Consider the following 12518-nt stretch of genomic DNA (forward strand, 5'->3'; position numbering starts at 1 on the left):
TTTAACCAAATTGTATGTAAGCAAAAAGGGGTTAATTTCAACGCCAGAAGGAATTCCTGAGACCTTAGTTGGTTGCAGTAGTACACAAACGTTGTGATGTGGCAATGGATTGCAAAGTACACTTTATTGTAAACTAACTTCACTGTACAAGATCACAATGTTGACCGTGTCACAACTCTTAACCCGAGCCAATTTCCCTGATTGGCATACCAAATCCTTTTCATGCAGTGCCATACTGCGAAATGAAATATAACAAGGTGTTTCCAATGAAACAGCCTGCAAAAACTGTAGAAGCCTCAACCAACTACAACACACTCACCCTCATACCCGTGTCATACACCGGCACCTCCATTAGTGTAGCACTGACCACCAGAGTAGAAGCACCCACCCACTACTACACACTCACCCTCATACCCATGTCATACACCGGCATCGCCATTAGTTTAGCACTGACCACCAGAGTAGAAGCACCAACCCACTACTACACACGCACCCTCATACCCGTGTCATACACCCGCATCGCCATAAGTGTAGCACTGACCACAAGAGTAGAAGCACCAACCCACTACTACACACTCACCCTCATACCCGTGTCATACATCGGCACCGCCATAAATGTAGCACTCACCACCAGAATAGAAGCACCAACCCACTACTACACACGCACCCTCATACCCGTGTCATACACCGGCACCTCCATTAGTGTAGCACTGACCACAAGCGTAGAAGCACCAACCCACTACTACACACTCACCCTCATACCCATGTCATACACCGGCATCGCCATAAGTGTAGCACTCACCACCAGAGTAGAAGCACCCACCCACTACTACACACTCACCCTCATACCCGTGTCATACACCGGCATCGCCGTAAGTGTAGCACTGACCACCAGAGTAGAAGCACCAACCCACTTCTACACACTCACCCTCATACCCGTGTCATACAATGGCATCGCCATAAGTTTAGCACTGACCACCAGAGTAGAAGCACCAACCCACTACTACACACTCACCCTCATACCCGTGTCATACAATGGCATCGCCATAAGTGTAGCACTGACCACCAGAGTAGAAGCACCCACCCACCACTACACACTCACCCTCATACCCATGTCATACACCGGCACTGGCCACCAGTGTAGAATCCTTCGGTCTGGTGACACACAACCTGGCAGCCTGGTCAGACATTAAAAGCAGACAAACCAGTGATAGAAGTCTTTCATTCAGGGACACATGGGGGGACGTTGCCATGAATGAGTGATTGTGTTCACGTGTGCAGTGAGTGAGTGAAGTGTAATCAGTGTTACTGGTGTCAGTAGGTATTGCCCAAATCAGTGAATGATAGCATGAGCAACACCATCCGTATCACATACAACCCCAAGGGAGGGAGTCAGCACGATTTTTCCGTATTTCGGCTTAATCTGACATCGGCTGAACACTTTCAAGTCAAACCCGGGTCACGACCAAACCCAGGACCAAATACCTTACTCACCATGCAAAAAAGAAACCATGTTGCTCGATTTGTAATATTATCATATTTATTCATCAAATAGTATACACCCAAGCGGAACTACAACAGATGAAAATAGATAAAAATTTGTGTATTTTGTGTGAGAATGAACCTGAAAATAAGAAACATGTCTGTAAACAGTGATTATAACTTCATGAAAAACCTCGTTCTGGCTGCTTAACTATAAAATTAATATATACCAAGTATTTAAAGCAGTAGTTACACCGATAAGCATTTCTAAAAATTACTTTGGATGTTACACAAGTAGAAAGTTATGTGACCAGAAAAAACAGCTGTTTTGCAAACTTCGAGGGAAAATGGACACTACAATTTCTTCAAATATTAGAAATGATTTAACTTGTACCATGACATTCAGTCCAACATGTTCTTGAAACGTGAACCTCATTGTATGATTTATGCTGTATACTGAGATGAATGAAAAAATTACACATAAAAATGTGTATAAGTTTTCGCATTGATTTTAGAAACTTGATTTAACTTGCACCAGGTGTATGTTTAATGATAAATCAAGTTCCGTCAAACAAAACCACGTTGCACCCTCGTCCCATGAAATTATAAAATAGGACGGTCTGCTACCAATATCACAGTGTGTGTGTGTGTGTGTGTGCGTGCGTGCGTGCGTCCATGCGTGCTTGCGTGCGTGTGTGTGTTGAAGGTTGCAACTACACTACATTCACACTGTATTCTGTACATTACACCAGGGAATCTATAGCAGCTAGACGAACATCTTGAAGGTTGCAACTACACTACATTCACACTATAGTCTGCACATTACACCAGGGAGTCTATAGAAGCTAGACGAAAATGTTGAAGGTTGCAACTACACTACATTCACACTATAGTCTGTACATTACACCAGGGAGTCTATAGAAACTAGACGAACATGTTGAAGGTTGCAACTACACGACATTCACACAATGTTCTGTACATTACACCAGGGAGTCTATAGACGCTAGACGAACATGTTGAAGGTTGCAACTACACTACATTCACACTATATTCTGTACATTACAGCAGGGAGTCTATAGAAGCTAGACGAACATGTTGAAGGTTGCAACTACACTACATTCACACTATAGTCTGTACATTACACCAGGGAGTCTATAGAAACTAGACGAACATGTTGAAGGTTGCAACTAAACTTCATTCACACTATTGTCTGTACATTACATCAGGGAGTCTATAGCAGCTAGACGGACATGTTGAAGGTTGCGACTACACTACATTCACACTATAGTCTGTACATTACATCAGGGAGTCTATAGCAGCTAGACGGACATGTTGAAGGTTACAACTCACTACATTCACTATAGTCTGTACATTACATCAGGGAGTCTATAGCAGCTAGAGGGACATGTTGAAGGTTGCAACTACACTACATTCACACTATATTCTGTACATTACGCCAGGGAGTCTATAGAAACTAGACGAACATGTTGAAGGTTGCAACTACACTTCATTCACACTATAGTCTGTACATTACATCAGGGAGTCTATAGCAGGTAGACGAACATGTTGAAGGTTGCAACTACACGACATTCACATTATATTCTGTACATTACACCAAAGTGTCTATAAGCTAGACGAACATGTTCAAGGTTGCAACTACACTACATTCACACTATATTCTGTACATTACATCAGGAAGTCCATAGAAGCTAGTCGAGCATGTTGAAGGTTGTAACTACACTACATTCACACTATATTCTGCACATTACACCCGGGAGTCTATAGAAGCTAGACAAACATGTTGAAGGTTGCAACTACACTACATTCACACTATATTCTGCACATTACACCAGGGAGTCTATAGAAGCTAGATGAACATGTTGAAGGTTGCAACTACACTACATTCACACTATATTCTGAACATTACACCAGGGAGTCAAAAGAAGCTAAACGGACATGTTGAAGGTTGCAACTACACTACATTCACACTATATTCTCTACATTACACCCGGGAGTCTATAGCAGCTAGACGAACATCTTGAAGGTTGCAACTACACTACATTCACACTATATTCTGTACATTACATCAGGGAGTCTATAGAAGATAGACGAACATGTTGAAGGTTGCAACTACACTACATTCACACTATATTCTGTACATTACACCAGGGCGTTTATACAAGCTAGACGAACATGTTGAAGGTTGCAACTACACTACATTCACAGTATATTCTGTACATTACACAAGGGATCCTATGGAAGCTAGACGAACATCTTGAAGGTTGCGACTACACTACATTCAAACTATAGTCTGTACATTACACCAAGGAGTTTATAGCAGCTAGACGGACATGTTGAAGGTTGCAACTACACTACATTCACACTATAGTCTGTACATTACACCCGGGAGTCTATAGAAGCTAGACGAACATCTTGAAGGTTGCAACTACACTACATTCACACTATAGTCTGTACATTACACCAGGGAGTCTATGGAAGCTAGACGAGCATGTTGAAGGTTGCAACTACACTACATTCACACTATAGTCTGTACATTACATCAGGGAGTCTCTAGAAGCTAGACGAACATGTTGAAGGTTGCAACTACACTACATTCACACTATATTCTGTACATTACACCAGGGAGTCAATAGAAGCTAGACGAGCATGTTGAAGGTTGCAACTACACTACATTCACACTATAGTCTGTACATTACACCAGGGAGTCTATAGAAGCTACACGAGCTTGTTGAAGGTTGCAACTACACTACATTCACACAATAGTCTGTACATTACATCAGGGAGTCTATAGAAGCTAGTCGAACATGTTGAAGGTTGCAACTACACTACATTCACACTATATTCTGCACATTACACCAGGGAGTCTATAGAAGCTAGTCGAGCATGTTGAAGGTTGCAACAACACTACATTCACACTATAGTCTGTACATTACACCCTGGAGCCTATAGAAGCTAGACAAGCATGTTGAAGGTTGCAACTTCATTACATTCACACTAAATTCTGTACATTACACAAGGGAGTCTATAGAAGCTACACGAACATGTTGAAGGTTGCAACTACACTACATTCACACTATATTCTTTACATTACACCAGGGAGTCTATAGCAGCTAGAAGAACATGTTGAAGGTTTCAACTACACTACATTCACACTATATTCCTCTATATTACATCAGGGAGTCTATAGAAGCTAGACGAACATGTTGAAGGTTTCAACTACACTACAATCACACTATATTCGGTACATTACACCAGGGAGTCTATAGAAGCTAGACGAACATGTTGAAGGTTGCAACTACACTACATTCACACTATATTCCCTACTTTACACTAGGGAGTCTATAGAAGCTAGACGAACATGTTGAAGGTTGCAACTACACTACATTCACTCTATATTCTGTACATTACACCAGGGAGTCTATAGAAGCTAGAAGAACATGTTGAAGGTTTCAACTACACTACATTCACACTATATTCTGTACATTACACCAGGGAGTCTATAGAAGCTAGACGAACATGTTGAAGGTTGCAACTACACTACATTCACACTATATTCCTCTATATTACATCAGGGAGTCTATAGAAGCTAGACGGACATTTTGAAGGTTGCAACTGCACTACATTCACACTATATTCTGTACATTACACCCGAGAGTCTATCAGCTAGACGAACTTGTTGAAGGTTGCAACTACACTACATTCACACTATATTCTGTACATTACACCAGGGAGTCTATAGAAGCTAGACGAACATGTTGAAGGCTGCAACTACACTACATTCACACTATTGTCTGTACATTACACCAGGGAGTCTTTAGAAGCTAGACGAACATGTTGAAGGCTGCAACTACACTACTTTTACAATATATTCTGTACATTATACCAGGGAGTCTGTAGAAGCTAGACGAACATGTTGAAGGTTGCAACTACACTACATTCACACTATATTCTGTACATTACATCAGGGAGTCTATAGAAGCTAGACGGACATGTTGAAGTACATCTGTAGATCCCCTCACTGCTGCTTTTGAAGTGGTGTGTCACCTGCATTATTCTGTATATTCACATCAGCTCCAGCCTTCAGTAATACATCAATACAATCTGTAGATCCCCTCACTGCTGCTTTATGAAGTGGCGTGTCACCTGTATTATTCTGTACATTCACATCAGCCCCGGCAATCAGTAACCCTTCAACACCCTCTGTAGATCCCCACCCTGCTCCTGCTGCTGCTGCATGAAGTGGTGTGTCACCTGTATTATTCTGTACATTCACATCAGCCCCGGACAACAGTAACATTTCAACATAGTCTGCAGATCCCCACCATGCTGCTGCTGCTGCTGCTGCATGAAGTGGCGTGTCACCTGTATTATTCTGTACATTCACATTAACCCCGGCCTTCAGTAACACTTCAACAGACTCCCCAGATCCCCACCCTTCTTCTGCTGCTGCTGCATGAAGTGGCGTGTCACCTCTATTATTCTGTACATTCACATCAGCCCCAGCCTTCAGTAACTCTTCAACAAACTCTGCAGTTCCCCACCCTGCTGCTGCTGCTGCTGCATGAAGTGGCGTGTCACCTGTAGTATTCTGTACATTCACATCAGCCCCAGCCTTCAGTAACGCTTCAACACAGTTTGTAGATTCCCTTACTGCTGCATTATGAGGTTCCGTGTCACCTGTAGTATTCTGTACATTCACATCAGCCCCGGCCTTCAGTAACTCTTCAACATTCTCTGTAGATTCCCTCACTACTGCATTATGAAGTGGCGTGTCACCTGTAGTATTCTGTACATTCACATCAGCCCCGGCCTTCAGTAACTCTTCAACATTCTCTGTAGATTCCCTCACTACTGCATTATGAAGTGGCGTGTCACCTGTAGTATTCTGTACATTCACATCAGCCCCGGCCTTCAGTAACTCTTCAACACACTCTGTAGATCCAAACAATGCTGCTGCATGAAGTGGTGTGTCACCTGTATTATTCTGTACATTCACATCAGCCCCGGCCTTCAGTAATTCTTCAACATTCTCTGTACAATCCCTCACTGCTGCATTAAGAAGTGGCGTGTCACCTGTAGAATTCTGTACATTCACATCAGCCCGAGCCTTCAGTAACTCTTCAACATTCTCTGTAGATCCCCACACTGCTGCATTATGAAGTGGCGTGTCACCTGTATTATTCTGTACATTCACATCAGCCCCGGCCTTCAGTAACACTTCAAGCCAGTTAGTAGATTCCCACCTTGCTGCTGCTGCTGCTTTATGAAGAGGCGTGTCATCTGTATTGTTCTGTACATTCACATCAGCCCGAGCCTTCAGTAACACTTCAACACAGTTTATAAATCCCCATCTTGCTGCTGTTGCTGCTGTGTGAAGTGGCGTGTCACCTGTATTGTTCTGTACATTCATATCAGCCCCAGCCTTCAGTAACTCTTCAACACACTCTGTAGATCTAAAGAATTCATCTGCTGCTGTATGAAGTGGTGTGTCACCTGTATTATTCTGTACATTCACATCAGCCTCGGCCTTCAGTAAGACATTGACACACACTGTATGTCCCTCATATGCTGCTATATGAAGTGGTGAGTCACCTGTATCAGATGAAAGTTGATTCACACTTGCTCCTTTCGCCAGCAGAAATGACATAACATCTGAGTGTCGTCTACATGAGCTGTGAAGAGGAGTTTCTCCATTAGATGACATCATGTCAACAGTAGCACCCTTCTCAAATAACATTTTGACCATAGTCAAGTTCCCCACCTCACAAGCACTGTTTACAACATCACCATCAACCTGTGCTCCTCTGTCTAAAAGAAAGTCTAGCATGTCCTTGTTCTGGCTCATAGAAGCAAATCTAAGACCTTTCTGGTTATCCAGATCAAATCCTGTTTTCACCAGCAGTTTCACCACCCCTAAGTGACCATTTTGTATGGCAAGGTACAAATCGTCACCATTTACACGATGCACATTGACATCCACACCCGTGTTAATTGCTTTTTCCACGGCTGATGTAAGGCCATACTTGCAAAGGTAATGAAAGACAGTATCTCCTAGTTTATTGCATGCATTCAGGTCAGGGGCAAGGGCCAGAATCTGATCGACAAACTCACTGTTTTTGGTTTCTGCTGCTAACATGATCGGAGTTACATTAAGCCGACCATATCTAGCATCCATGTCAAGCTTCATGTGTTCACTGATGTAGGTCAATACACTACAAGCAGCATTCTTGCACACCCCAAGTAAAATGTCACGCATTTCACTTTGGCTGAATGATATGTTTTCTTTCTCCATAATAAATTTGATTAGATGATGTGACTTGTTGCTTGAAAGCAATTTCAAAAATGAATGTGACTCGTCTCTTATAACGTATTGTCTTGAAGAATTATCAACTAGTTTCAGAAGATCAGGAACAGACATGTGACAGTTTGTCTTCAGACAGTCCATGAGCAAGTCAATAAACTCTGAATTACAACATGCCTGGTGCGATAAGACATGCAACAAATTGCCTCTCTCAGTATCAGTTGCAAATCTTCTGGCTAAATGTCGAGCAAAGGTCCATGAGATGTTTGCAACAAGACCGGTCTCACTAGGAACACTTTCCCTTTGTCTTGTGGATGGTTTAAGACGAAGTCGCTGATGGATGAATGACAAACTACAATTTTCGATGACAAACTTTGATTGTTTTGTACTGAGTATTAAAGCAACACTGTCATATATAGAGGGATGGTCAAACATGTATGTGTCATCTTCCTTCATGAGGTAGGATCCAACCAAATCATCAGCAGCTGTTATGCTTTCATACGCAAGATTATCATCCTCCTCCAACTCCTGTCCACTAACCTTCCCATCTCTTTTAATCATAGCCATGAACAGTGAACGCTTTATCTTATCCTTAAGAAATTTATCCAAAGTCTTTTTGAGGAACACAAGAGGTATTTTAAAAAAATCTAAAACAGTCTCTGCTGAAGGTTGCGTCTGATCCTTTCCATATGTCGCGACAAACATTTTACATACATGGGGAAAGCCGTGTGGACAGTCAGCCTGACATATCTGAGACACAGTTGACTCATCAAAGTCCATCTTTGTCTTTGTTTTGACATGAACATGCCAAATCTTCCTTCGTTCATAAGAGTCTCTCTGAGAAGGAACTTCCACCACATAGAGGGGACTAGATATGTAATCTGCCATCTTTCCCAAGTCTGCCAATGAGGATTTCAGCACATAATCACGGCCTACGAGGATAATGATAGTATATTTTTTGTTAGGCGCTGTTCTTTTCAGCTGTGTTTGCTCATCTTTTGTTCTCTTTATACCATTTTCAATATTAGTGGATACGTCTTCGGAATCTTTTTCTGTATATTTATCAGGATCTTTCACATCCACAATAGGTTGTAGACTTGGTCTCCACTTGGCCCATTCTGCTACATCAAATTCCAGATCACCAAATATGTCATCTAACATAATGACAGGGTTTGTGCAGACCGTTATGACCTCATTGAACTCCTCCGGTGACACCACCTGATACACTTGTCTCCCCTGAGTGTGCTGATCTTTGAGAGCCATGTAGGCTATTGTAGACTTCCCCTCTCCTGGCCTTCCTTTAATTGTCACCCATGTTGCTCCTCTGTCTAGCTTGTCTGTCACCTTCTGGAGGGCTTCTGTCTCCACCATGTCTTTGGTCCACGACTGTATCCTGGATTCCGTTCTTTCTGTAAAACAATTTTATAATTGACTACATTAAAAAATCTATGTTAAAGTTAACAATCTTATTATTATTATTTATTCTCAATTAAAGGAACATATTGTAGCCATCATCAAATAAGGTTGGACTCTGAGCATCCTTATGTTGACACGTGCCCTGCGAACACAAAATATTAAAATTATTATCCATCAAACTGAAACATGTTTTCTCACAGCATTTCTCATTTCTGTGTAAGTTATTGTTCTAAACGAGATCAGACAGTTTACGAAAGTAAGTAGATAACTCACTCCTGATCTTCTGTGCTGCAGTCAGTTGTTTCTCCTCTTCCTGGTTGGTCCGAGGTGCACCATCGTTCTGTGTTCCTCTAATGTTCTGGGTTCCGCCAAAGTTCAGATTCCTGGCGCCCCTGACTGTCACATCCTCAAAATTCTGCCGTACGTAGAAATTGTTGTACTGGACAACTGAAACAGAAACTGGGACTGAAGCCCTCACAGATGTCTCTATATTTGAACCTAGCTATCTCTTTAGACAACGATCATGAAGAGAGGCATACTACTTCATATTAGTCATTATATTTCCATTAAAGGTATCATTACGTTTTCTAAAATGGCTAACCTGAAATAGAGCAGAGCTTACAACTCTCTGATCAGTCCGGGTGAGATTGTATTGAGGCTGTATACGGTAACAGACACCCTGCCCAAAAATGTAGGCATAGATGCCACAGGATATTCGCTAAAAAGCGTCATTTGTAATTATCCTATTGTAAGTATTAGATATCTGAACCTTTAGTCATGTGTGTGTATCATGTAACAGCGCTCACCTGCGGGAGAATCCACAGGCACTGGTACCCCAGGTAGCCCTGATGACTGTATCTCTGATACAACAGATCCTGGTATTCTGGGTAGAAGAGTGGATGTGGACGCTGGTGTCAGTGCTGCTGTTCTGGGGACTTGTACAATCGTTGTTTCGGGGACTACACAAGACGTAGTTGTTGACAACTGTGCCTGACTTGTTGTCTGATCATCATCAGCAGCTGAAGCTTGCTGGAGTTGTGTCCCCTGCTGTGATGTTGACGCTATTTCTCCCTGTGGTTGCTGACAACATCCCACAATGTGTTGTGCTACTGCCGTGGTGTCTATGATGGGAACAAACATGGCTATTATCCATTCGGATTAGTTTCAGGAAAACCTTATGGTTACTCAGCCAATGGCCTGTTCTGACCAACATCTTTGTATCTTAGCATGTTGCAATAAAACACTGTTTTGGTTGTTTCCTAATTGGCGATGATTACAGTTGGATCGCAATGAAAATTTAGAGGACAGTTTTTGAAAAGAAATGTGATCAATTCATAGTTTAACTTCCGATGACATTATGGCAAGAGCGACTGGGAGTCAACTATGGATTTTGATTAAGATGATTACTTGACATGGCTATTCATATTGTGTTTCCATTATTGTGAGGCAGTATAGCCACAATGCTCTGTGGCTCACCTGAATTATGACGAAATAATTTAATGCCACTTCAGCTTGTTAGTGTTATATCACATGTATGAGTACATCTTCCCGAGGAAAGGGAGTTAACTGACTCTGAAGTCCAGTTTCCAACCTTTCAGTACTTGGGTACGATTACTGTGCTCAATCTAAGCGCCACCAGTGGCTAATACGAGTTATGTCCCTTCTATGACCCTCCTATTGACCAATCAGATTCTCATATCACTTGCATTTGCTTCGAACAAAATGGCTGCACCAGTTCTGATCAGTGAACAAGATTTATTGAAATAAAATGGGCCTTGCCTCGCGAAGTGCATCAAATCACCAAATCAAGTGAACACCTTGATTTAAAACTTCAACAGATTTGGAAAATATCTGTCGACGCCCAGTTGACGGTACACATCATGCACTTGTCAAAAATGTGCACGTTGAAATCAGTGTTGTTTACGAACTGCATATCAATTTCGTTATGCGTATTTAATTACAATGTGCCAGTCCAGCCAAAATATAACTCCATAATTCCAGTCTAGTTCGGCAAGGGTGGCAACTGGACTCAGCTTCCTCCCTTGCCTCGGGAAGATGATATGAGCATAAATAAATAGCCTGAAATGCACTGCTTTCTTTTATTTTGCATTGGCTCGTTTTGTAACTTGTGTTGGCTCTTTCTGAAACAACAGGAGCCAAGTGACCGAGGAAAAACTTGAACTTGTTGCTGTCAAGAGGGCATCATTACCTAGCCTTACTTCCTGTAAGCATACATACCTTTACCTACAAGTTGGTATGACTGTTGTTGAACCGTCTGGAATTTGACCTTTGTAGCACATGCTCCAAGTTGATACATATCTTCGATTTTATCTCCCTCTTCTTCATCTGTCAAGTCACGAAACAAACATTCGTCAGCACTCTCTTCATCAACATCTTTATTTCCTGCATCCTCCACAGTACTGCCTGATCCATCAGTGGTTCCAGGCGGGTTGTCCTCATCATTGCTTTTCCTCCTGCAATTTGCTGGTGTACATTCTTCACTGTCTGTGTCACTTTGACCTTTCTCCGTCTCGGCCATATTCAACCACTGAATATATCGTTCTAATCTCTATCTTTGAAGATTCTTTACTACTTCCTGTCTTTCATGAGGGTCTTCAATCTAAGTTGGCACCAAACTCGTCATCATCATCCTACAACAAAATCGCCTAATGTGTACAACGTCTGTCTGCAGGACAGACCCTACATTTTCCGCCACAGCACTGTAGCACACCTGGATAAGGAGTCAAGTCAATGTTACCTTTCAGTATTGTCGAAGTGCGAAGGTAAAATCAAGGTAAAAAGGAGCACATATGTTGAACCCCATTTACTACACATTTACCAGATTTCATTACATTTAGATAATGACCACGTAACTACCATAAAAAGCATTTCTCCAAATAGCCTCCGTCGTGTTTAAAAGATCCCACAGAGGCAGATGGAGGCGCCGTTGGACGCCATAGACACAACATATTAAAGCACACTTGAATTTCAGAAAAGCATATGAAGCAATATATTAAGGCTTACACATCGTTGTACCCCTTGTGACTGTAGGATTCAGTTTATAAACATGTCATCATTATATTTCGTGAGGTGCTGTTTCAGAAATACATTTCATGTTTACATGTCATATTAATCAAGGAGAAACAAGGTTTACTGTCAAAACAAACTCCCCGCAAAGAACAAGGGTCTACATGTTAAAACTTCACCAGTTGATTATAAAATAAGCATTAATCGTTACTTGATTTAAAGGTTCATTAATGTTATGTAAGTTCCTGTATGCAAATGTTGCAGGAGTACC

General features: G+C 41.8%; 1 protein-coding gene across 1 annotated transcript in view; it reads right to left on the minus strand.

Annotated features, from left to right (window-relative positions):
- Positions 1 to 5039: 5039 nt before the first annotated feature.
- The window catches only part of LOC124121660, a 94638-nt gene continuing 87159 nt past the window's right edge, over positions 5040 to 12518 (minus strand). The window contains exons 3-5 of the mRNA XM_048394869.1: positions 10027 to 10341; positions 9494 to 9667; positions 5040 to 9213 (exon numbers count right to left, since the gene is read on the minus strand). Coding sequence (XP_048250826.1) covers positions 5519 to 9213; positions 9494 to 9667; positions 10027 to 10341 — 4184 coding nt within the window. The 3' untranslated portion in view covers positions 5040 to 5518. The remainder of the gene's footprint in view (positions 9214 to 9493; positions 9668 to 10026; positions 10342 to 12518) is intronic.

Source organism: Haliotis rufescens, unplaced genomic scaffold, assembly GCF_023055435.1.
Source record: "Haliotis rufescens isolate VD_foot unplaced genomic scaffold, xgHalRufe1.0.p SCAF_130, whole genome shotgun sequence".
Taxonomy (NCBI): domain Eukaryota; kingdom Metazoa; phylum Mollusca; class Gastropoda; order Lepetellida; family Haliotidae; genus Haliotis; species Haliotis rufescens.